The sequence below is a fragment of the Sitophilus oryzae genome, unplaced genomic scaffold (genome assembly GCF_002938485.1).
Source record: "Sitophilus oryzae breed Bouriz unplaced genomic scaffold, Soryzae_2.0 scaffold_172_pilon_pilon, whole genome shotgun sequence".
NCBI lineage: Eukaryota > Metazoa > Arthropoda > Insecta > Coleoptera > Curculionidae > Sitophilus > Sitophilus oryzae.
In genome coordinates this window covers 10,025,182-10,052,978 of record NW_022146424.1, presented here as the reverse complement: position 1 = coordinate 10,052,978, position 27,797 = coordinate 10,025,182, and the positions used below count along the sequence as shown (strand labels likewise).

Genomic DNA, 27,797 nt, shown 5'->3' with positions numbered 1-27,797 from the left:
ACATGGTAAAGGTTGAGTTTTCATCTTATTAGTTTTATACCTGTGTTTATACAAGACCAAATTAAGACTTAGTTTGTGATTTATATTAAGATCTTTCTTATATTTGTTATGTCTTAATCTTAATACTATATTATGCTTTGTCTGGAAAATAATTGTTAAAATATCTTAATTTTGCATATCCTATTCCATCCTTCCATTAGGAAAAAAATGGTTTATAAATCATATATCACAGATGCTAAGAAAATCACATAAATTAGGTGTAAGAATAGAGAAATCTTAAGGTAGCAGAAAAATTAATGCAATATATGTATAAGCAGATTAAACAAGGTAACTATTAATGTTGCTGAAGCTGATTCTACCATTTTAATTACGGAGACTAAAAGGCCACCGTAGTTTTGATGGAATGTTAAAAAAAACTATTATGAACATGACATGGAGCTACAGCATTTAAAAATTAAAAAAAGAAAAAACTTGGACACATCCCTTTTAATTTCCCGAATTTTTAATAAAGCCCTTTTTAAACGTAGCATAATAATCTAGAGCAATTAGATTAATTATAGGAATCTAGAGTTTTATTTCTATTTAATTTTATTGATTATGAAAATACATAATAAACGCTCACGTGTTGTGCGAAATATTAAAATAATAACATAAATAATATACCGCGTACTATGATTGAAAAAAAATAGCGTCAGTGATGACTATGAAATGAAGATCGCTGTCATTTTATATGGGAAATGTCCTTAATCGTCATTTCCCAGCCAACTGGACGCCGTTTTTTCTATCATACGGTATATTATAGGTCTGTTCTCAGAAGAATCCCTGACTAGTCAGCGCGTTTCTTATTGGTTGAAATGTGTAGAAACCAGACTAACAATCAGGTTTCTACACATTTTAACCAATAAAAAACGTGCTGACTAGTCAAGGATTCTTCTGAGAACAGATCTTATATTGACAAAAAAACACTGAAAAGCACATATTTGTTTTCTACTGAAAATAATTCCAAAATAACTTGCAATCTGGCAACATCCAAGATGTGCGCATGCGTAGTGTCTGTGACTATATGCAGCAAAAACTCGTTTCAAGGTCAGCCACCGGATCCACACCATTACCAAAGAATTTGTTCTTTTTATATAAAACATCTAACCAAAGGTCATTCCTTATGTATTTAAAAAAAATAATCATTAATTGGTTTAATTTACAGTGTTTTAATGGTAATATTTTAAAGTTTTATAATATTAGTTATATAGTATTAGAGATTTTTATTTTTTTCATATTGTCGCCTTGTTTATTGAAATTGAAAGTTATCAGCTGCTGTCAGCTGTTTTTATAGCCAAATTTGACAAAATGCCAGAGTTTATGAGTCGTGTTTGAATTGAAATTATAAAAAGTACCGATCATTTTCTAGAGAAATGCATAAATCTTCTGCAATTTAATTTATTTCTTTTATTATGTGACGGATATTAGAATAAGTTACCATCTTCGTCCTATACAAAGATTTGTAATAGAGTTTGTAGATTCAAATTTTGATCATAAAAATGGTTAGAGGTAAGTAAAATAATAATTGTATAGTTTATTAAGATAGAATAAAAAAAGTAAATTTACGTTAAAGGGCCGATGTTCTTTAATTATATGGTCATTTTAATTGTTCAATAAACGCCCATAACCTCAAATCATATTAATATTTGTACTATGAGAAGGTTAAATTAAACCACAAGCTAATTTCTAAATATATTTATAGCTTTAATTAGATACATTTAAACAATAATTTAGATCACAGAAAACATTAAATTATTTTTTTATATCAGTATAGAACATAATTATGTATTTTCTGGTTATTTTAAATGTTGAGGGGTTTAAACAATCTTGTTTAAATTAAAATTCTCTAAAAATTGAACTCTTTCCAGATTTAGGTCTATCATCCAATTCTCTCTCTTTCATTTCATCTAGAAATAATATATGATAAAAATACTAATATATTATACATAAATATAACACTTATAACAGCTAATATAAAATAAAAACAGAAGAATATCAATACGATTTACGTAATAAATATCAAAAATTATATACAATTACAATGTACACTATTATTTTTTGTATCTACCTATCTGGAATAATTTTTTAAGTGTATTTTATTGGTTAGTCAAATTTGTATTGAAGTCGAAAATTTTTAAATTTACATCACTGCTATGCACCATACAAGTATAAATACCTACTATCTTTTAACTCTCAACTACTGGTATTACCGGTATAGTCTGTAAGCCGGTCCAACAAGTTAGGAAGGATTTCGACAGACGAAATCCAAAAAATGACAGAAAATAAAATTTATCTGTGAATTAAAATGAGTGACACAATTATCACTGTCGGGGATCTTTAAAATCTTCTTGGTCTGTCACCGTTGGACAGACCATAGGTATGCTATTGTATGCTCATGCTCATTAAAATGAATAACAATTATTCAGTAAAATGTGTATGTTATTATATTATATTATTAGTCCAACGTCCAACACTAATTGCAGTATAAAAAATCCGGCAATTTCGCAAGGAAGAAATGGATCAACCCAGTCTTTGTCTCTTTAACATGTTTCCATTGATGCGTGTAATGCGTCGCATCCCCTCAAAATATTCTAATACGTTTTTATTTAAAAAAGTCACTGAGATCTCCTATCATATATTAAAATTCTCAGTAAATGTATTCAATTAATTAAAGTCAATTTCAGTTATTTAATGTGTGTATTGGTCGAGCTTTATAGATAACGTTAAAACCTACCCTAAACGCTAAAAATAAAAATATCTCGACAGCGCCATGCTGCGACTGTCCTCGTTACATCTTGAACGCTCTCGAACGCTAGCCGAGGTTAGTGAACTTTCCGCCCGCAATTACGTCTCCTGTTCGCTGTTTTAATCGGTGGGTGATGCAACCGCAAAAACACATCTTGTTCGCGGTATAAAATAAAAAATATCGTCGCGCGTCGCGATGACCGATTCTGAAATGCGGCTGTAAAGAAATAATTTTGCAATCATTCTTCAGTTCTATCAAAGTTTACATATTTTGTTCTGTTAACTTTGGTTCTATGGTGTATTGAGAAAAAATCAAAACTCTTGAAGAAGGACCTCTAATGCATATTTTGAATATTAATACTAAATTAAAATTGTGTATTTGTCATTTTAGTGGAAATGTTTATAAAAGTGAACACTGGTAATCTGTGAACTATGTGGTTGTATAGTGATGTAAACTTTAGTTACTTTTATGGACTCGTAACTACTAGTTAGGTACTTTTGGTAATAGGACTCGTTACTTTAGTTACTCGTTACTTTGGTACTTAGTATCGTTACTTTATAATCGTTGTTTTGTGTAGAGGTTGGAAGACTTGGGCTGACGTGGAACTTCGTTACTTATTGTGCGCGGCGATCTTCGTTGCATGCTCGGTTTAACCTATAAGGGGTTTCTACTTTCTTCTAGTGTAAGGGCTTAATAGGATAATTTAAGTATATAAGTATTTTTTTACTCTCTCTCTCTCTCTCTCTCTCTCTCTCTCTCTCTCTCTCTCTCTCTCGGCGGATTCATCTCTTCAGAAAAGTCCTTTGGATTAACGCAGCGGTGTTTACTAAAAATTACTATTTTTATTTTGTAGATTTTCTTACAGTGTAAGTGGCGAAATATCTATTCTCTTTTGAAGAAGAAAAATATTTGCTCTGCTTTTTCAGATGTTAACATTTTTGTGACTAACGTGAATCCATTTTTAATTAATATCTAAGACATGCTAATCTAAATAAACAATTCTATTCTATAAATAAAAAGCGACAACTAACGGCAAAGGGAGGGACAGACCGCCTCCGGGTCGGCATGAGCCAATCATAATAATTGTAATAAAAATATCACACATTTGCCATCTAAAACACCGGCCGGCGTCAAGTCAACACTTTAAACATAAACATATTGAAACAAGGATTCCAGGGATTACGATTACTGCCGGCGCAAAAGTAACGAATTAGCTTAGTAACGAGTAACGAGTCCTAAATTCAAATAGTAAGCGTTACTTCGAGTCCTCGTAAAGTAACTGTTACTTTGTAACGATTACTTAGAATTTTTACCATCACTAGGTTGTAAGGCACTCAATAAATAGATGCGTTCACAGCTTTGTTTTTTTACCTAAATTTAGTTCTTTTTTAAATTGGCTCGGTTGTTTTTTAACCAGTGACATTGACTTTTATATATTTTTTTGTAAATTCAAAATTAAAGACTTTAATAAAAAAAGAAAAATACTTTATTGTGTTGGTAAAATGTTATTTGCAGTTACTTATTACATCCCCTTGTATTAACGCCACGCCACGCCGCTGATAATAAGGATATCTCTAACATTATCTTAAGGTATGTTCCCACAAACATCCAAACTGGTGAGAAGCTTGTCAAATGTAGTTATCACACCAAGTCATAGATATGTCGTAAACAAAATAGATTAAAACTAATTCGGTTGACTGTTCACTATTTTAGACGGTTTTCTGGTGCTGTGGTAATGAACCTTTAAACTTTAAAATTCAGACCACATATAGTTGGATTAAACCATTCGATTAACGATAGAAAAAAGAAACGGCGTCAGAGCGGGCTTGGAAATGATGATCGCAGTCATTTTATGTGTAAAATTATAGGGACTGTCATCGATTGTCATTTGCAGCCCAATCATATGACGCCGATTCTTATCGATCATTATAATATAGCAGAAACAAAACGATGTACTTAAGTTAACTTACTTAATTTTGACATCGCCGATGCTCCAGTCACAGTTGATAATATGTCATCCACAGATTGACCTGTACAAGTTGTAGACGATTGTTGACCGTTTTGAGAAGATGCTGCACGCATTGCTGATCCTTGTTCTACATTATAGAAATAGAATATTGGATTGGAAAGGAGTAAAATAAGTAGGTATAGTATTTTGAATCTGCAGTTGTTACTTAGCCCAATTTCAGGAGGATGGATATTCTTTGAGAGATTTCAAAATGGAAAGTTTACATAAAGATAGGTCTAGGAATGTTTCGGCATGTTTCCATTTGAATATGTTAGATATTTTTGTTGAAATTTGACATTGGTATTTATTGTAGAGAGGGACTTATTTAACCCTGATTTGATTTAAATTATTAAGACCAGTAGCGTTCCTCTTTTGAAAAACTGATGATCATCACAAGAAAAAAGAAAATGCGACGGGTCGTGTTCATGCTCGGTACAGGGTGTCCCATTTTCGTGTGTTTTATGGGATTTTTCGATTATGAGTAGAGATGCAAAGATGCGGTTTTCACCATACAATTGTAGCTTTTTTGGGTAATGTTTAGTTATGTTACTTTTATTCTCTTATCTATGGTTACTTTTCATTTTTTAGATTTATGCGTCATTAGCGCCACTGTGGTCATTTGGTGAACGTTCTTACATTTTTGTGACCACTTTTTCCAATAAAGTCCCATAAGAGATATTTCTCCTCATTTCTACACACCATACTTATAACTTATCGAAAAGGTGAAAACTGAGTCCCGTAGAGTATTTTACCAGAGTAAGTAGTCGCCGGGTAGCGACAGAAACCGTCGGTTCTTTTGATGTGGTGGGACCTTTGAATAAAAAGACTAAGGAAGGAGCATAATGTTATCCATGTATTCATGCATGGTGGGCGGAAAAAGGACTCTAGGGTGGGGATCCTTGACAGTTCTGTTTGACGATTCATTTGACACATTTGAATTTGATTTGAAATTTTGTGGATTTGTCAGTCTTTACGGAGCTTATTTTATGTCATTTATTATTTATTCTACTACTGATAGTTGTATAAAGGTAGTAAATCTAGATGGAAATTGTGGCAGAACTTAAATTAACAGTGACACTATCGCGATTTATCGAAACAGACTCTAAAATAGTTGGATGTGTAGCGTGCGGTAGATCTCGGCAAAAATCGAGTGAAATAATGGAACAACTTTTCGCTAGTAAGTGACTATATAATATACATACCTGTAGTAAACCGATCATTTATGAAATTCACTTAAATTAACTAATTATATATTTTTTCTTGCATTTTTGCTTTTATTTACTACTTGTCAAAGATTAGATGTCAAAGAATTTAGATACGTCAATTTTACTTACCTGCTTCAGTAGCGTATCGGATGTTTGTGTTAATAAATAATTATTAAAACTTATCTATTTTTATTATAATAATATGTTTTTATAACAATTTTAATAACTACCAACATTTATTCACAACGTAAAATAAAAAAAAAATATTGAGTCTACTCCACGTCTACCCTACATCATAGTTTTATATTTTTTAAATAAAATTAGAACGGCACTGATAAACCGGAATTTAAGTCGGCCATATTTGAATCCCATTGCGGTGGACCTAAGATTTTTGATATGCTCCTTCTTTAGTCTTCTTATTCAAAGGGTGGGACCAAATTTTCTTTCTGTCTCTTTTGACGTGTTTGACAGATAGACTATGTATTTAACTGCTCAACTTATGAAGTGGTCCTATAAACATGGTATACACTGCTCATAATTTGAAGTGGAATTAATTATAAAGTTTTATACATATTTTTTTTGTTTTGTTTGATCCTTATTTTTAAATTTGAATGTATAAAATATCTTACAGCTAATAAATAATTAAAAAAATGATTCGTTGCCTGAGGCATACTTGAAATAAAGTATATAGAGATATTTGATAAATGGCAACAGTGGCAACTTCGCTTCTTCAAATGACAGATAACCTTAAAGAGATAGAGATAACCTTAAAAGATAACCTAAATTTCCGGTGAAACAGGAAGTGACCAAAAACAATTGAATACGTCAATCAATTTGCTGGTATTTTAATTGTAGCTCTGGCTAGGCCGTATTATAAATTTTACTAATTTGATGGTAGGTTTTTCAAATAACTTTTAAATGCCGATTCCAAATAAAACGAAATTCTGAACAAAAGTACAACTTTAACGCCTCTTCGAAAAAGTCTAATACAACTTTTGTATGAAATCATCTGGGGAGATAATATTTGACCTTTTCAAAATTTACATGGGATTTACGCGTGACAATTTGTTTTTTTTTCAGTGTTGTGCAAAAATATATTTCAGTGCAAAAATATAGCTATTGTTATTTGTTATGATTACCCAGGCCTCTGGATTGGCTTCTTTTAGGATCTTCTAATTCGGTTTTTAAATCAGCTTTGTCTGTAGAATTGGCCGCAGACACGTAAGAGCTGGTGAAGTTAGAAGTGACGCTGTGAGTGGAATAAGCAATCGGGGTAGTTGCGGAAGAGGAACCAGGTGGCATCTGTGTTTTGATTAACCTGGTTGGTTCTTCTGGTGTGTTATCGCAAGGGCATTCAGTGGGGTCAGTTAGAGGGGTCAGTCTAAAAAAGAGTGATTTTTTAAACTTTTATAAGTTTAACTGTATCCTATCTCAGGTCACAGTCACCCATACTGGGTCCGACAAAATGTGTCAGGTATCTGTAGCTTCTATAATAAAAAAGTTAGGAATTTTGTTTAAGTGCAAACCTAAAGTACGTACTAGGATGTATTTCAGGAAAATATTTTAACTTCTGCAGGATAACTCAAAAAAGTGAGTGGATCGGGATAATTTTTTTTAAATGGAACACCATGTATATTATTACATTTTTGACTTCCTTTATGATCACTTTACATAATCCTACGATTATTAAATATGTTTTGACAGTTCCAGAGATATTAATAAATAAATAAAAACACTTTACATAATCCTAAGATATTATTAAATATGTTTTGACAGTTCCAGAGATATTAATAAATAAATAAAAAAAATATGAGCATTTTAAAAAAAATATATTAAAAATACAATAAAGATCCTGAGATCAAAAATATACTGGGTATTTACTATAGTTGGTCTGTACTTACTTTCCTATAAATATTGTAATCTTAAACCAAACAGGGTGTTCATTTTTTAACTGGAACACCCTGTATATTATTTCTTTGTTGTTTGACAATTAAAAAACGAACATTTTTTTGTATAAAGTAGGTACAAATTATTTCAAAAATTTTAACGGTTTTGCTAATATTTGTAATATTACATTACATATGGGTTTTTCTACAGTAATTTTTTAACAAAGTTACCTAATGGTTTTTGTCTGGTATTTTACAGTTGAAAGAGCCATAGTAATAAAAACGCGAATATTAGCGAAACCACTAAAAAATTTAAAACACTTTAAATACAAAAAATGTTAATTTTTTAATTCTCCGTCTAACAAAGGAATAATATACAATGTTCCATTTAAAAGAAATTAATAAAATTATATTTTATATTTTAGAAAGTTTGGCATATAATTGTGAACACCCTGTATGGTTTAAGATTACGATATTTATAGGAAAGTAAGTACAGACCAACTATAGTAAATACCTAGTATAGTTTTCATTTCAGGACATTTCTTGTATTTTTAATATTTTTTTTTAAAAATAATATATCTTAAATACAGGGTGAGTTTCCTACGATGTTCTCTATGGGCATCTCGAAAACTACTGGAGATAGAGAGTCGGTTAAATGGGAAAAGAATTGCCGTTTTGTGGGGTCATAAATATGTGCCTTTCAGATTTTTGAAAAAGTTCATGGCTTACTAGATATTTCGAAAAAAACAAATTTTGGCTATTTTAAAAATTGTCCCTAATTCCATTACAATTTATTTTAGACAAAAAGTGTTCAGATAAAAGTTGTAGATAATCACATTCCTAATGAGTTTGTGTTCTCCGATTTTTCATAAAACCTGTCATTTTTGACATATGACACAAACATATGTTTTTTTAAATGGAAATCATAGTTGGCCATGACTTCATAAAAAGCGCCATTTTTTAAGCTTTTATGAAGTGAAAGTTTTATGAAAATGTTTAAAAAATCCGCAATTATTTTGAGTACATAAATGCATCTTTTTAAAACTGAATTTCTAGCTATTGTCACAGAACGACCGGTCGACTTAATTAAACTTCTCCTGTTCCGCCTCTTCGAGTGCCTCTCTTAATTCATAAGTTTTTTTGTAAACCTTGTTGTTAACCATACCGCATAAAAAAATCTAAAATGGATAGGTCAGGTGACCGAGGAGACCCATGCAATTGGTCCACCTCCCTGAGTCTATATAATTATGATATAAATAATTTTTTAAATAACATTTCTTTCATTGTGGGGATGTTGGTGCGTCATAATGAAAGTCATGTTGGAACCACTGTATTAATGCGCGAGTATCTAAATTTAACTTTTCTAACATGTCTTGAAAACCGTTTTCTAAAAAACGTAACGTTCACCGGTCAACGTATCCTCGAAACTGTATGGCCAAGAAAAGTTGAACCAATAATTCTACACGCTGTTCTTTATTTAAAAAACTCTTATTTACAATTTTTGTTTATGTTAATTTACAAAGATTGGATGTGACAATTTCACATTTCTGAGAGCAACGACGATTAAACTTGTTTCCATGGCTAACTAAGTGAAATTAGTCAAGAAAGATAAGAATTGGTTATAACTCAGTAATTTTGTGAAAGAAACATAGTATAGCTTATATCGTTGAAAAGCTTAAAAAAGGGCGCTTTTTATGAAGTCATGGCCAACTAAGGTTTCCATTTAGAAAAACATATGTTTGTGTCATATGTCAAAAATGACAGGCTTTAGAAAAAATCGGTGAACACAATCTCATTAGGGATATCTACAACTTTTATTTGAAAACTTTTTGTCTAAAATAGATTATAATGGAATTAGGGATAATTTTTAAAATAGCCAAAATTTGTTTTTTTCGAAATATCTAGTAAGCTATGAACTTTTTCGAAAATCTGAAAAGCGCATATTTATGACCCCACAAAACTGCAATTCTTTTCTCATTTAACTGACTCTCTATCTCCAGTAGTTTCCGAGATACCCATAGAGAACATCGTAGGAAACTCACCCTGTATAAATATCTATAAAAAAAAATTTAAAATATCTCTTTGTAAAAAGGCTGATTTTTTTTATTTATATATTAATATCTCTGAAATTATCAAAATATAGTTCATAATATCTTAGGATTATGTATAAAGTGATTAGAAAGTTAGAAAGGAAGCCAAAAATCATCCCGATCCACTCACACTTTTTTGAACCACCCTGTAGAAGTTAAATATTTTTCTGAAATACATCCTAAATGCGTACTTTAGGTTCACACTACAAAGGAAAGTTTTCGAAATCTGTATTTTGATCAACAATATGCTAATAATTTAGTTAATATTCACTCTTACCCTGGCGGAATATTTTCTCCGGTACCAGTACCAATTTTTTTGTTCATGATGTCGTCAAGATCCGCTTGAGTTTTTTCTACAAGGTTCCTCAGCTTGTTAGAACTGTCTACCAGCACGCTGTAATGTGACTGGATCTCTTCGATGGTCTTATCATAATTGTTCTTCGCCTTGATGCGCATCGAAAGACTCTTGTTAATCTTAGAAATATTAGAAAACATTATACAGGGTGAGTTTACGATGTTCTTTATGGGTATCTCGGAAATTACTAAAGCTAGAGAGTCGGTCAAATGGGGAAAGATTTGTGAGGACAGATACCGAGTGTGTTTCAAAAGTGACTCACACCTATAATTTTTAGTGTTCCGTACCCAAAGGGTAAAAACATGAACCCTATTACTAAGACTTCGCTGTCCGTCCTCCGTCCTTCACAAAGGCCTATTTTATGAACCGTTATACCTAGACAGTTGAAATTGTCACAGATAATGTACCTATGTTGCCGCTCTAAGAACAAATACTAAAAACAGAATTAAATAAATGTTTATAAATAAAAAAGTACTTTCACTAAACATTATCTTTTAAGTAAGAATTTTACATAGAATCTTTCATGTGCCGCGTGGTTAAAGCGTTAGGACTTTACGGTGCTATATGACGTTGGAGCCGTAATAAGACAGGTTCGAATCCTAGTCAAGACGACTTTTTTTAATGTTAATTTTTACATATTTTTACATATTTATTATTGATTAATACAATTTTTAGTAATGTGTTTCCTCATTTTTTTTAAATTACTTATACGCGCAATCAAAATTTCAGCTAAATCGGAAAAAAGGTTTATAATAATATAGCGCCTAATATTGTATAGATAATGAATGGTACGGAACCCTTCGTGCGCGAGTCCGACTGGCACTTGACCAATTTTTTTATCTTTTCAGATAAAAAAAACGAGTTTTGTTATGTTACTATACGACATAAATTAGGATCGATTGACGTATTCAATTGTTTTTGGTCACTTCCTATTTCACCAGAAATGACTACAACTTTTGATTTTTGAATGCCACCTTCGGTATTTTTTTACTTTATTCGATAGAAAATGGCATTCTGAATAGAATGCCATATTATATGTCAATTTTTTACATTTTTGCTTAATAAAAAATCGTATTTTAAATTTCAATCTAGAGTGCCATGGCTATGTTAAAAACACTAATTTTTAATCAAGGAGCTTTGGAAAAATAGATTTGATCGTCTAACGTTATTCGTGTCTTATCCTGGCCGGTTAAAAGATGCCCAAATCGTATTTTTAGTCATATCTCAATTTTTTCAAATGGACCGAGGGTGGCTCATTAGCATATTTGGAAAAAGACGATTTTTTTACGAATAATTTGATACCCCACACTTCGTATTTCGAGTCAAATTGTCGCTATGAAACTAATTTCAAATAAACCATATGCGAAAATGTCAAAAGTTGACATATTATATGCCATTCTATTTATAGTGTCATTTTCTATCGAATAAAGTAAAAAAATACCGAGGGTGCCATTTAAAAATCAAAAGTTGAAGTCATTTCCGGTGAAACAGGAAGTGACTAAAAACAATTGAATACGTCAATCAATTTTAACTTATGTCGTATACTAACATACCAAATCTCGTTTTTTTACCTGAAAAAAATTAAAACGTTATAGGGGTGAGCCACTTTTGAGGCGCACTAATATTTTTAAACCAAATTCGTCTTTGTCTTACCAAACAGAGCTTATACGTTAATTTTTCTATTTCTATCTCTATTCTCTTTCGCTCTTGATATTGTTTTTGAATTATATCTTCCAAAGTTTGTCTTTCATTTTCGATACCGCACAAATACCGCACAATATCCTCGTTATTACTGGATAGTTTGTGTCCGGTCTCTTCTATACACTTTTGAGACATCACTGGTCATTTATACACTACTAGATGTGTATTGCACTATCTAATTTTGCTTACAACAATTTAGCTTTGTGTTTGTAAATAAATACTGTCAATAATCAAACTGATTGATCGATTGTCAAGTTAGAAATATACAGAATCATAATAAATTCATTCTGATATACAGAATTTCCAGAATATTAGCAGACGCCTGGAAAAAGTTAGTTATAAAATATGATTTGTTTAATTAAATTCAACAGATAATAATAGTACAATAAGGATTGGAAGAACTATTTCGCATTTTTCACACTCCTACTTACAAGATCGCCATAGTGATTTACTTTTACACATGTAAATACCGATCCTTCGACGACTTCTTTTGCCGATATGGTATAGTTTGTCCAGTGTAAGAATATACGACAGTGGCAGCTGTTTTAAAGGGGAAATTGATTTTCTGTCGTTTTTGTATGTCGTCTGTGGATATCATAAGATGTTCTTCTAGCTGGATATAAACACAATACAGGGAGGTCCGAATTGTATTTCGGAAACTTATAAAAATTATTAAAAAAGTTCGTATAAATGTATGTCCTAAAATGAAGATTTTTTCCAAATCAATTTTTAAGCTACGTCAATATTTGTATGAAAATTGGTGTCTGGGAGTTTGTTGAAAAGAAAAAAAATATTTTGAAGTAAATATGACACCTACTTGTAGAGGGCGCCACCTACATATTTTTAACTGGTTTGAAGAGTAATAAGTTTTCGTCCGTATCTGTATAAAACTACTGAGTTAAAAAATATATATTTACGAGGTTTTTTACGCAAAAAAGGTTTCTTTGCAAACCGGTACGAGTAATGGTTTTCGAGATTTTTGGAATCTAAATTATCAATACCTGTCATCATTGACATACATAAATTAAAAATGTTGACAAAATAGTTATTAGGCTGAAATCTTAAATTTGAAATGTTTTTGGGCCAAAAGTTCAACAGAAACTGTTTTATCATCATTTTTTCGAAGAGAGATTTATGATTAATTTAAAAAAATAAAAAGTTCCCAAATTTATCATTTCAGTCAAACAGCTATCTATTCAACATGTTTATTTTTTTTATCAATAATGACATGTATTGCCTATTACCATTCTAAATATCTTGAGAACGGTTGCTCGTAGCGATTTTTACCAAGAGACATTTCTTACGTAAAAAATCATGGAAATGTATATTTTCTCACTCGGTAGTTTTATACAGCTACGGACGAAAAGTTATTCTTTAAAACAGTTAAAATACCTGTAGGTATAGCCCCCTACAAATAGAGGAGCCATCTTGACATCAAAATCAAATTTCTCATGTCAAAAAACTCCCACACACAAATCTTCATCCAAATATTGACGTGACTTCAGAAATTATTGGGAAAAAATCGAAATAAAAATGAAATTTGTACACCCTGTATCTCCGAAACTAAGCATTTTAGGACATAAATTTATACGAACTATTTTTACTTATTTTTATCTGCTGAATATGCTGCCGAAGTTTCCGGAATACAGTTCAGACCATCCTGTATATAGTATTAATATTTCAATACTTAATACATGTTTTTCTCTCAATTCACAGCTGCTAGCGTGGTAACTACACCTCTGCAAATACAGACGCGTCGGCAGAAGCTGCTAGGGGGGGTAAATTCACCCCCTACACCTCACAGGATCGAGCTACGCAGCGAAAGCAACGAAGACATAGCCTCCAAGGAACCTCTTATTATATGTCAACCTCCTGCGCCAAAAGCACGAAAAAAGTAAGTTTTTTCTTCATATGTTGTCTGGCTCGATATTATTCGTATTCACTAATATTAGTTTTACCCACCCCCCTCCACTTTGGCCGCGTGGGTCTATTGTGGCTCAGTTTCTACAAGCTTTTTAATAGAAAAAGAGTGTTAAAGTTCACCCTCAAGACCCAACCTTTTAACATAGGCTGTTATGTCCGAGGGGCTGATATGTCTCCTAAGTCTAGCGTGGTTTTGCCAAACATCTCAAACCTGGTCTTACTTCCAGCGGGACAGGTACAATAACGTGCCTTCATTGTTTCGTCATCTTCCATACAGAGTCCATACAGAGTCGGCCTAACCTAACCTAACCAGCCTTTAAGAGTTCTCCTGTTCTACGCTTGGATGGCTCTGCTAGGATTTTCTTGTCATTCCGGGACTGTCATTCCAGTCCCGAAACGTCGCACAGTGGTTCCAAATGGTGAAAAAGTGCCGCATGTGATTTTATTGACTTAATTTTTTGGTTAAGGGATACATTTTGTAATTGATTTTGTGGAGCACAAAGTTAAGGTTTCAAGGTATTAAAAAACGTCAATTGTGAAGTCCTTAACATCCGCAAGACCAGGACGACTGCTCTACATCCACGCGTCAGCTGCACTCTTTTATTTATAACTGCCCTCTCTAGGCCACAGCCGCCGGCATTTATACCTACAGCTAAAGATTTCTAGAATAGTCCATAGATCGTTAGGTGCATAGAGAAGGTTTCGAATGTTCTCGTATGTACTACTCCATTCCAGTGGGACTCGATTCTTCTCGAATCTTCGAATGAATCATTACGGTGTCTTTCTTTAATGCGATGTTAAGGTCATCCGAGGGCGGGTCATATAGTTAGGTTAGGTCGAGTCCACACCGGTCCGCAACAATATGAATCGCTAGTTAAAAAACGCCATCTTCAAACTCATTAGTAATTTCGTCATCTTCATCATTACTTGTAGAATTGTCCTCGTCAGAACTCATATCGTACCCCACACCCATCATGGCATTGTTAACAGAAGTTTCCTCATTGAGAAAATCTAGAGGTAGGTGTACATTTTCATCCTTTTTTGTTGTCTTTGATGACAACTGAAATTTCTTGAATAAGAAAAAAAATAGAGGATCAGATGTTAACATAAATCTGTTAAAAATATCTTCTAAAGTGTCTTTCCGAGAAATCTTTCTTGAGAAGTCTGTACGATATCTTTTAAAATCTTTGTTGCGGGCTTCTTGTGGTTCTTCACTCAATGCTCCTAAATTAAAAAAATAATTATTGTTTGGTATTAAAGTTTTATAAGAAATATTACCTACTGGAATGAAAGGAAATTGTTTCATGTACTCATGTCCATGGTAAAGAATTTTATGAACTGTTGGTGAAAACGTGAATTGAGGGTAGGTTTTGTGAAAAAGTTCAGCAGTTTCACGTGCATAATTTTCATAAGACTCAGGTGAAATAATTCTGTTGCATGATATCGCAGCTAGGACATTCGAGAACCTTTCAATAATAGGTAACTCTATCCCTATAATTTCAGATGTAACTTTCGAGTTCTGAAAAAATCTCCTAGCTGTATTTCCGTCATGGGAAATACCAAACCCTGGTTTTGGTTTACCTATGTTTAAACCAGTTTTCTCTTTAAACTGCTTTTGTATTATTTTCTTTTTAGTTTCTTGTTCTTCCTTCGTAGAGGCCAGTCTAAAAATAAATTAAATATAGATGGATAATGCTTGCTGACATGACAGCAACTTCTCATCTAACTAACAATGTTTAATTCTCTCATCTAATATACATACTTGTATGAACATCTCAGTAAAAATTCCATGGAGTTAATTTTTGCATGCAAAGGGGATATTCCAAATTTCAAAACATCTGCATTGGTTTGGCTCGGCAAATTATTCAAAGTTTTTGGTCCAGCTAGACAAACAGGGCATCTCTAAAAGTACAATAGGTTTAAACATTATGCAGAACGTTTAAAATATTATATTTAACAAAAACTCATTTACCGAAGTTGCAGCATTTTTGCACACCGCATTTATTATTTTTCCATCTACCATTGTACAGTAGAATCTATGTCTTACAATGACTTCTACGCTATTATTAATTTTTATTTTACTGTCCTGTATTTCCACAATTTCCTTCATCACTCTAGAATACTCTGTTAGAATTGTATTACAGTCTTCCTTGCAGAAAGCCATTCTCATTGGTCGACATAAGCTAAAATTTGAAAATGTAATTTATCAAAAATATAGATTAGGCTCCTCCAAATTCTAGTCTAAGTCTAATAACTCGACGAAATTTAGATAAAATTTGATATGTAGTAACATATTGATGTAGTTGGTAGGAAAAAAGGCTCATAAATTTCAGGTTTCCAATCTTCATACCCTTTTTCTTCAGTATTTTTAATCATACCTTGAAGAATTTGGATTTTCATTTCTCCAAATAACATCTTTCTGAGAATCATCTCTATATGTTAATGAAATAGGCACCAAGTTAGTACAAAATACAGTAGAATCGGAATTTTTTGGATCCATAAATCGTTGCTTAAATTCCGAATGACCACTGCTTCCATCCATACCCCATTTATGTGTGGCAATAATATCACATGTACTATTCAGATCAGCAATATTAATTAAAATTCGTTCTACTGTGGTATCAACTAAATTCTGAAGAGTCACTTTGGCTTCAGTTTCAGTAAAATCATCAGGATTTAAAACAGGATAGCTCAACTTTTTATATTTAAGTATCTCCTGGTATGAAGGGTACAGATCCGTACCTGATGAAAAACATAATGAAAAAAAAATATTTATACAAATTGCGAATTAATGAAATTACCTTTCCAAAGTGTAGCTGACCGCATGTTTTGGTACTGTGCCTTTGTTTGCTTGCTGTTGATTATAAATAAAGCGATGGCTTCATTAGGCGTAAATTTTTTGGGAATATTTTGTTTCAAAGCAGCCAACATTCATCCGGAGAAGAAATAGCGGCTGAAACTGCTTTAGCAACATCATGTTTATGTTCCTTTTTAAGAACAGAAACGGTTGCGTAAGCAAGGATGTCTGAAGTATAATTATCTCTGACGTCTATAATGAAGTAATTAATATATGGTAAATACAGTGCACAAAATTGAAATAAAAAAATCACCTTTCGTAGTTCTGTCTTTTTGAGATTTGGATAAATCGGAAAAACATTTTCTTTTTGATGGACCGGGTTCCGATTCCCCAGTGCATTGCGAATTTTCGTCTATAGCTACGTCACTGAATACATTTTTTTCTAACCAATCAGCATTTTTCAAACTAAATTTTTGCCAAGAATAAGATGAATCTCTCCATCTTTTGGTCCATTTTTGAATGAATGATTTGAGTATTTTCTTAGCGGATTCTTGCTCCGTGTTGTAAATATCACAATAATTGGTTAGATATAGGGTAATTTCTTCCAAAATTTCAGCTTCCGATTTTCCATTGAATCCATTCTTAAGAAAACGTTTACATAAATTCATACGACTGATGTTACCTAAAATGTCAGGTGTTTTTCAATTGATGAATAGACGCCAGAAGAAATCACCAAATGGTTTTTTTTTCTATCTGGCATCAAAAAAATTAGTTTAGTGTAAATTGGGAGTCGCCAGTTCGTATTTTTTTTAAAACGAAAACAATATTAGGTAAAAATTCTATTTCGGCGGGTCATGGCGGGTCTAGATATTGAACTAAAAAGTAGGAGGGGTTCTACAAAGACTTTAAAAATAAAAACTAGCGTGGTGTTCGGTGGTGCTTTTAAGATATTTGAACTCAAAAGACAAATACAGATTATTACGCGTCGCACTCCTAACCCATTCACAGAGCCTGTCTCTTGCGAGATTTTTTGGAACGTTAAGTGTCGGTTCTGGACCCACGAATGACGAACCTGCACTAGCTTTGGCTAGCGATGTAAATATTTCAGAAATTTTTGATTGTTGCAGGAAATTTTCGAAACTTCCGGAAACTTTCAGAAATTTATGAAATTTTACAATTTTACATATTTTTTGTTGATACAGTATAGGAATAAATTAGATAGACATTTGACCAATATGTAAGTGGAAAAAGAAATAATAAACATAATATTAGTTGTTATATTTTTAATAAACAATACATAACTCATAAAAGTCATAAACATAACACATAACAAAAATCATTTGGTAACATTTGTACTTCGTACATAAACCATGAACTATGACTATGAACTTAAAAAAAAGAAAAAAGCACGAAATATAAATTTAAAAAACGTAAAACACAAATAACTGAATTATTCTAATCCGGAATACTTTCAGGCGCCGAGCTGGTCCCATCTTCATAGGGTATTATAGTAGTAGTAGTACTGTCTTCGTCAGTTTCTATTTCCAAATCAGATATATTTGATGTATCATCTGCTTCTGATTCTGAAGAATGGACTCTGGAACTCTACCTCTACGGGTTTTAGTGGTTCTGGAAGTGTTTCATGTTGTTGAATATCATGCTCCATATCTACTTTTTGTTTTTGTAGTATTAATTTATCGTTATGAGCTACGAACATTATTTTGCCGGCTCTTTGTGCAGTTAAACGATTCCTTTTATTTTAGTATGGATAAAACTGTAAGTAAAACTTCTCTCAGTGGCTGCAGATGACGTTGGTAAAGACAGCAGAGCAACAGCTAAATATTTCAACTGAGTATTTTTACACATTGATTGCCACCAACTTAGACAGTCTACATTTTTAACTGAAATCCAAACGTAGTCGAGAGCCCATAAACCCGATTTGGCGCAATAATTTGTTACATCTGTAAAAATGGCTTCTTTATCATTGACAAACTGAGGATGATATTGTTGATAAATTCCATAGCGGCTATGTGTTCTTCATTGTTAAGGTGCTCTCCCAGGAAACAGAGGGGTCCAAGAGATTCGCGGCAAAATGCATTGGTTTAAGAGCCATACGTTTTCTATTTTGTAAGGCGAAGAAACATTCTTTTTCTTCTGATTTAACAATAGGCATACTTGATACACTTTCGTTAAATTTTTGCTCAATGTCTTGAATTTGGAAAAGAAATTTCTTGCAAAATTCGGATTTTTGCGAATATTCGCGATTTTGGGACCGAATATTTCAGAAATTTCTGAAATTTCCTGCAAAATTCGAATGGAAATATTCCCTACCAACATCACTAGTTTTGGCGAGGGAATTAGCACGTTCGTTTCCATCTAGGCCGACATGTCCCGGTATCCATATTAGCGACACTTTGTAATATATTGAGTAACTACTCAATATATTAGGACACCTAATATATTGAGTAGCTTCCTACAATAAAGAATCGTCATAGACGTGATTTTCGTTGCTTCAAGTGCTTTCAACGCGACTTGACTATCCGAAAATATGCTTGTTGTTTTCCCAGTGTATTGCTGTTCCACCAGCAGTTGCAGACATGTTTCAATAGCAAATAGCTCAGCTTGGAAAATTGTGGTGTATTTTCCAAGACCCAGTCTTTGGACGGATACAGTAAATTTCTGCTCCAGATCTTTTTTCGTTCATGGATCCGTCCAATTATTAATTTATGTTGTAGTTTTCAAATAATATTATAACAAATTGTTTCCTGTACTTGCTATGTAAGAATGCACCAAGCCTATAGAAACTGTTATGTTTATATACAGACATCCAAAATACTAAGCTGTACAAGGTTATGTTTTTATTTTTGATGTAAATTCCATAAATCATACACTTTATAAGTTCCTTAGCACAGAATTTGCTTTTACTTTGAACTTTGATTGAAAGATAGTCTCACAACGTCCAAGCATACATTTTGTCACATAAAAAATACTAACTAATCTTTGACAAAAATTGACAAGATACAATATGATTGAAAAAAAAACGGCGTCAGCGATGGCTACGAAATGAAGAAAATTATATGTAGAATATTGTTCATAATTTTCAAGCCAACTAGACACCGTTTTTTTTCAATGATACGGTATCTGTAGTGTTTATAAAATCGAAATTTGAAACTGGGCGCATATGAAGATTTTCACTTCTGACAGCATGAATGATTAGAAAAACTTGTTTGAAACTTTTTAAGAAACTTATGAAAAAATCTTTATAATTTTTGTATATGAATTTTATCTAGGCTTCTAAACAGTCAACCAGTTAACGGGATCAAACAAAATGGCACTTGTCAAATTCAAGAACCGCCTCGAAATAATGCCAAGGTCAACAATCAACAGAAGCTAACAGGTCTTAAGATTGTTTGTTAGTTATTTATCTTATTAACTAACAGCATGTATCTTTAGAGTTTTTTCCTGTCAGAAGATCAGTGCGCAAGACGAAAACAACTGTTTTGGAAGAGAAGCAGTTGGCTTTGGAACAATCGGTACGAAGCGAAGTGGAAGAAGGGCTGGAAGTCTGTTATTTCGAAGGTAAAGGGAGGGGCGTGGTAGCCGCTAAGGAATTCAGGAAGGGCGACTTTGTGGTGGAGTACAGCGGGGATCTGGTGGATACAGTGGAGGCGAAAATTAGGGAAGAAGCCTATGCCCAAAATGAAAATGCAGGATGCTATATGTATTATTTTAAACATAACGGTATTCAGTATTGGTAAGTTTATATTTTAGTGTAATAAAAATGGTTTAGTCTCTTTATTTCGCATGTTTTATGGATATAGACCATGATGCAAAGAAAATAAGGTATGATCGATAGCGGCTCCAATTTCGTTCAGTTTGCGCATATCACCTGTGACGTCATACGTCATACAAAATAATATCTATATATTTTAAATTGCCACTAATAATACCTAAAATGGGAAAGAATTAGGACATAACCTCAAAAGATATGTCAAATCATTGAGCTTGACATTTGAAAAGTAATTTTCATATTATTATGTGTCATCAGTTTGACGATTTGAAATTGGCGCTCGGAGCTTGCCGACCAGTGCACTATGGTTTCTGGTAGGGCATTCAATCCCGAAAGAAATTTTTAATCCCGGGATTTCGGGATTATAATTTTTCGATCCCTGGATCCCGGGATTGGTCCCGGGATTCACGAAAAAATTAATTACGTTGGAATTATATTATATTTTCTTTCTTTACAAAATTTTATTGAACAAAAAAAACATTAACATAAATTAAACGTCATCCCCATTACAAAACAACATAACATATAAGTTTATTTAACAAAAAAAACATAAAAGGAACTAAAATATACATTTTTTATTTAATTTACATAACCAATCGAATACAGCATAACACAGGATTACTAAGAGATACTAAAATAACAACTTATGCAGTAACAAAGATGAGGATCTAAACTTGGTTTTTTTGGTTTTTGAAAAAATTTCTTAAAAAAATCAAGCCGATCAAGAGTATTATCACTCAAACTAGATCTTCATCATCTTCAAACTTGATCAAACATTCAGGGTTGTTTATAAGCGCATATTGTACTATCATGAAAGACTTGTGTACGATTTAAATTAAGGAAAAAATGTAATGATGAATCCCGAAAATCCCGGGATTAAAGGAAAGACAATCCCGGGATTTCGGGATTGGAAAAATGTCCGGGATCCCGGGATTGAATGCCCTAGTTTCTAGAAGCTAATTTTTTGGCCAAAATACATATTTTAGACTCACTGTATATGGACTTTTTTTGTAAGTATAATGCAAGCAGATATACAAATGAAGAAGACCACATGCATATATTTTTGTTTAGTTTTCATTTTTATTCCTTATCAGCATTTATATTTAGACGTTCTAGTGAAGTATTTGTGCCTATTCAGTTGTTGTTTATTTTTGGAAGAGTTTTGGTGAATATTAAGTGATATATTTCAGCGGGATATAAAAACGGATTACTGTTATTTTTAAGAAATCACTAACAATTGCACATAAGAATCAGCGTCCATTATTTTTTAATTAATTAAAAATAATGAGTTTAAGACAGAACATAAATAAAAAGTTAAAAGTTTAGTTTGACTTATAAAAAATTCTCCATGTTTCTCCATGCTAGATGTTATTGTAAAATTTGAAACAATCCTTTCTGAACATATCAAAGAAAAAATTGGCTGCTACTAGCTGCAACTTTTTTTTTAAAGAATTTTTTTTTCGGCTATGTATCGATTGAAAAAAATAGATCTTTTGGAAAAATGGCTACAAGGGGCCGATAAAGTTGAGAGAAACGTTTTTTTTTCAAATTTTGTAAGACAGAAATTTCAGAATAATGAACAAGAACTATCAGGCACACTGGAAAAAAAGATAAATCGCCTTTGTATAAATTTTGAAAGATGGCAGGCGGTTTCGTGGCTTAAAGATTTATTTTTAAAACAAAATGATGACTGGTTAAAGGACGATTTTATCCTAGAGTTAACAGAACCCCTTCCATCCACATCATCTGCCGGCCGCCCACGATTACCTTTTTCGGAGCAATCTTCCAGAACTCAGAGAAGAACGGCCTCAAAAGTTTCCGAGGAACATAAGCAGGCAGTTTCCGAGGAACACTTGTGCAGGCTGCAAAATACTTTACTTGTGCAGGCTGCTTTGTAAATTTAGTTATCCTGCCGATGTACTTAACCTACTTCGTGTACTTGACTTTATCGAAAAGAAGTTAAATGAAGAACAATTTGAAGAGAAGCATGGAAAAGAAGAGGAATACGAGGAGGAAGAGCAAGAAGAAGAAGAGCAAGAAGATATTTCTAAAGAAGATTGTTTTTTTGGATAGCAGTAATTCGATAATTGATCAAGTTTCTTTTTTGGAACTAGATAAAGAAGATGCTTCATGGGTAAAAGTTAATCACACGTTGAATAAGATGATTAAAAATAACTTCATTTTATTAGTCTTTTATTATTTTATTAAAAACACAAATTTACAGTCAATATTTTCCATTAAATGTAAGTTGTTTAATTTTGGCCAAAAAAGTAGCTTCTAGAAACTATAGTGCAGTGGTGCTAAAATGTGACGTATATAGTGACCAAAACCTGCGCAATATCGTACCTTGTTTTCGTTTGACGTTTGTATCATAGATATAGACAGATATGACAAATGACAATTACTCTTTATAATTACCCAACTTAAAAAAAACTATACAGGGTGTGAAAAAAAGATGTATCTAACTTTGGTGGGTGATTCTACAGATAAAAATAAAACAAAAAGTTCATATGAATGTATATCCTAAAATACCCGAAGAAGTTACAGTTCTTGAAAGGTTAAATAAAAATAATATATTTTGTTTATTTTTAAGAACATTGGTAAACCGTTTTTCCTGAAATTTGGTACTCTTACACAAATTTTGATGTCAAAGCGAATGACGATTGTAAAAAATTCTGTAACAACCCTGAAAAGGTACTTTTCATTAGGGTAGAGAGTACTACTTCTGGTACTTCTTTCATCCTTATTGATACAGTAATTTCAACAAATTAACTAGAACTAGAACTTTTTTTATATAAAAAATGTGTTCTTCATTTAGATTGAAACAGTAAACCGTTTTAAAGATATTTACGTTTAAAAATTGTACTGCATTGAATTTACTAGAATATACAGAACAGGTACAAAAGTTCTTTCTACCTGTAAATAAAATATATTATTTTTATTTCACCTTTCTAGGACCGTAACTTCTTCGGGAAGCATTTTAGGACATTTTAGGACATTGTTTTATTCTTATCTGGAGAATCACCCACCGAAGTTAAATACACCATTTTTTTGGCACCCTGTATATGTTCCAGACACGAATCAGTTTTTAAGATATGATTTTTACTGTATAAAAAAATATGATGGCATTTTTTGTTTATATTTTAGTATAGACGCTACGGCAGAAACCGGAAGATTAGGTAGACTGGTAAATCATTCTCGAAATGGTAACTTGATGACAAAAACTATTATTATTGATAAAAAACCGAGACTAGTGCTTATCGCCAAAGAGGACATCAGTAAGGGAGAAGAGGTAAATTTATAATATTACTTCATAACGGTCCTTTTTTATATTAAATAATAATTTTGGTTGGTTACTATCCTATAATTTATCTATATCATTAAAAAAGAACATATCGGTATAATAACAAGTAAGTCAAATGACAAAATATTAACAGTAAACCTAGAAATTATTCTAATTTTAATGTCGAGCTATAGGGACCTGAATTATTTTCACAACACATGGTTTTGTATGCTAGAGTTCCTAGATAATATTATAGAGTGCTGTAATTCGTTTGTTCACTACTTTTGGTGTCAAAGATATTTATATCTACCAAGTCCGTAGGTATCTAGCCATCATCTGCTCTTGAATACTAGCACAGAAAAAAGTCTGTTTTCTATTAATCGCTGTTGTTAAAATTGTATTTATTCTTTTATATTTGATCTTTGTATTGACATTATATCTTATATTTTGTGTAGAAATAAAAATGTGTGCCAAAGAAAGTATAGGTTGGAAAGCAATAGAAATGCTGTTTCTTATTTTATTGCTTTATTTTTCCCCATTTTTTCATGTATTTGTATTCATTACAACAAAATATAAAAAACGCTGAATAAAGGAGAGACAGTTATTTAACTCTCCTTCCTTTATTTGCTCATCCCTGGTTTATTTGCCCATCCCTGGTTTATGTTTCGCCTGTTATATTATCGGTTATAATTTTTTTTTTGAATTTGTATTTACTAATAAAATGTCGCAATAAAACTAACATCTACAGCTATAATTTATTTATATTAGTGCTACGAAAAGGGTGATAATAGTTCATCAAAATTAATAATAAACATCTATCAAAGAATGAAGTCGAAATTGTATTACCGTAGAAACAGCATTTTATTTTTAACAAAAATAAATTAATTTTATTTTATTTTTAATTTTTTTATAAAGAATGCATTTTTCTCAAAATGTCAATAATAAAAAAGTTTGTCCTCTTGTAAAGACAATCCGGGGACATACTGTATAATGGAACCAGTGTATTTCAAAATTTCTTTCAATAGAATTCTAGAAATTTTTTCCAGTTTTCCAGAAAAATGAAAATGGGGCCGATTCTTCAAAGGAGCCGATGCTTTTATGTCGCTTCTATACAGGGTGTCCCAGAAATTAGTGCAAGTATTTTAACTGGTGGTATAGTTCAACCCCAGAAACACGCCTATGAGGTTTTTTTCGCGAAAAAAAAAATGTTGAAAATTCGGATTTTTTGAAATTTTTTTGGAATTTTTTTAGGTTTTATTTAAAAAAAATATTTTTTGATAATATGGCAACATAGGAAGTAGATTAAATTTACAAGAAAGAAAATCCAGAAAAGATCCACTGGTTCTCAAAATTTTAGCAAAAAATCTTTTTTTTTAATTTTCAAAGTAAAATAACTCCGTTATTTTGGACCTATTTGAAAAACGATAAAGAGAAAATATGTTTCTTTTATCGAGATCTACAACCTCTTAAAATACTTGCACTTATTTCTGGGACACCCTGTATAGCTGGAACATTCTGTGATTAAAGGTTGTTGAATAATATACACAATCGACAACGCCTGGCTTTGGGTGCCGACTTTCGCGTGTACGAAGAGTACAGTAATATCTACTGTACTCTAGTACAATAAGATGTACTAAATGAAGAGAGAAGAGCAAGTATTTTCCCAAGTTAATGAAATAAAGCGCCGGATTTAGTAGTTATGTAATAAACCCTTCTCTGTCTGAGTTACAAGATCGCCATGGGGATTCACTCCTAATCATTAAATATCGACTCAAGATTGTTGCCGACAGGGTATTTAGGTATCAGGCCCTTTATTGTACTGCTATTAAAACTTTTTTTTGCATGAATGATCTTAATGTTGGCGATAATGATTTCTGTTCTCTGTCTTAAATGATGTTTTATTTCAGGTGCTGTACGATTATGGGGACAGGTCTAAAGAATCTTTAAAACACCATCCTTGGCTAGCATACTGATACGGAAATTTGAATTACTTGAACAGTTCAACATGTCCTCGAATGTCATTTTTTAAACAAAAATTTTGACTCAAATCATGTACACTTGTATTGTCTAAAAATTAGTTTTTTCCTCTATATCTTAAAACTGTACAATTAGATTTAGATTTTAAATTGACAATGTATGAGTATTGACAATTGATCAGTACAGTATGTTTCCGTTCTTCGTCAGTACAATCTTTTCGAACTGCAACTAGATATTTAGTTTTATTTATTTTATTTTAGTAGTACAAATTTTCCTGGGGTACTTACGTTTTGGACTGTACTTTGTTTTATCCTATAATTTAAGAAAAAAGAATCTTTGATACATTTTCTGGAACGTTATAGGTGCCTTTTTTATTTCAGAAAACGATGTCATAGCAGGCATAGAAATAACGTTTCAGATCAAACTTTATCATCTTGACTACTTAAGTTTTTGACAATGACAGTAGCATTTGTTTGAACATTGTGACAAGAATTTTATTTTAAATTAGATTACACGTTGCTGTCGACGTTAAAAATTTCGTCAGTAGTCAGAAAGTGACGTTATTTGTGTCACTTTATGCAGATTATACAGTTATATTAATTTTCAGTAGTATTATTTATTATAGTATTTTTTAGATCTTGATGGCTAAATGAAATATCAACGCTACCCCTTAAATTTTTAATACTTTAGTGTATTATTTTATTTAAATGATTTTGCACTGCCCGTAAAAAAAGTTCTCAACACATTAAAAACAGACTTCATATTATATTTCTATAGCTTAACTAAAATCATTTTTTTTGTTCTAGTAAAGGTACTGTTTTTTTGTCATGTTACATGTGTCAATTGTCACACGACCAGAGTATCAATTGTAACTTAACAAAAGTTATTTGTAACATGGCATGTATCAAATGTTATATGACATGTCAAAAGTGATTTTCCCTATCACTGGGTATGCTGAATTGATTCCCCTAACTGAATTATACATACAAACATCTCTTTTGTTTGGAAACGTGCGGCGGTCACTGGGTATTTATTACTTCTACTTAATAAAAATCTTAGAATTAAATAGTAACTGCCTTATAATGTAATTATTTGTCAATAATTTGTATATCAGTAGGAGTCAGAATGGTAGAAAATGTTTCTGTAATTTTTTAAAACAGTTTTTTTGGTATATTAGTTTACAAAGCAAATTTTGAACCTGCCAATCAATGTCAAACTTACTGATGGCTTATCCTAGTTATAGTCTAAGAGCTAGCAACGTTTTCGAGAAAGTATTTTAAGACGTCTGGCTCTTTGATATATCTTTTACTATGCTCTCTGGAACAGCATGAGGCCCGTCTGGCTGCCGATACCCGTTGCGTTCACTACTACGCATGGGAAGAAGATCCTATATTTTTTATTAATTTAGTCCTATAAATTATAGTATTGAATATAAATCGAACATGTTTCCATAGCGCAGTGCGTAGAGTTTCCGACCACGAACCGAAGATTCAGTGTTCAAATCCGGGTCAGATCAAAGACTTTTTTTATTTTATTTTCGTTTATATTCTGATAGTAAAGTATTAAATAATTCTGGTAATTAAAAAAAACAAATATTTAATACTTTACTATCAGAATGTAAACGAAAATAAAAATAAAAAAGTCTGTGACCTGACCCGGATTTGAACTCTGAATCTTCGGTTCGTGGTCGGAAACTCTACGCACTGCGCTATGGAGACATGTTCGATTTATATTCAATACTAGAATTTAAACGACTAATAAAAATATAGGATCTTCTTTCAATGCGCAGTAGGGAACGCAACGTTTACCGGCAGCCAGACATTTACAGCATGCTGTTCTAGAGAGCATAGTAAAAGATGTATCAAAGAGCCAGACGTCTTAAAAAACTTGTTTTTCCGACGTTGCTAGCTCTCGTACTATTAGTCATGTATGTTTCCTATAAATTTGTCTAATTCATAAAGTTATACAATTACATTATTATTATACAAAGTTTTATT

The 27,797-nt window shown here is 32.0% G+C and overlaps 2 protein-coding genes across 2 annotated transcripts; one reads left to right on the top strand and one right to left on the bottom strand.

Annotated features, from left to right (window-relative positions):
• Nucleotides 1-1,317: 1,317 nt before the first annotated feature.
• Nucleotides 1,318-27,159, top strand: LOC115881507 (histone-lysine N-methyltransferase PR-Set7-like). The gene is made up of 6 exons (XM_030899017.1): nucleotides 1,318-1,548; nucleotides 13,747-13,924; nucleotides 20,041-20,147; nucleotides 20,204-20,504; nucleotides 23,688-23,832; nucleotides 25,731-27,159. The coding sequence occupies exons 1-6, from the start codon at nucleotides 1,539-1,541 to the stop codon at nucleotides 25,794-25,796; spliced, it is 807 nt and encodes a 268-aa protein (XP_030754877.1). The 5' UTR covers nucleotides 1,318-1,538; the 3' UTR covers nucleotides 25,797-27,159.
• LOC115881506 lies at nucleotides 1,747-12,282 on the bottom strand. The gene is made up of 5 exons (XM_030899016.1): nucleotides 11,983-12,282; nucleotides 10,252-10,448; nucleotides 7,138-7,379; nucleotides 4,756-4,881; nucleotides 1,747-1,946 (listed from the first exon to the last, which is right to left on the bottom strand). Exons 1-5 carry the CDS (start codon nucleotides 12,163-12,165, stop codon nucleotides 1,876-1,878), a joined length of 819 nt encoding a protein of 272 aa, XP_030754876.1. The 5' UTR covers nucleotides 12,166-12,282; the 3' UTR covers nucleotides 1,747-1,875.
• Nucleotides 27,160-27,797: the final 638 nt, after the last annotated feature.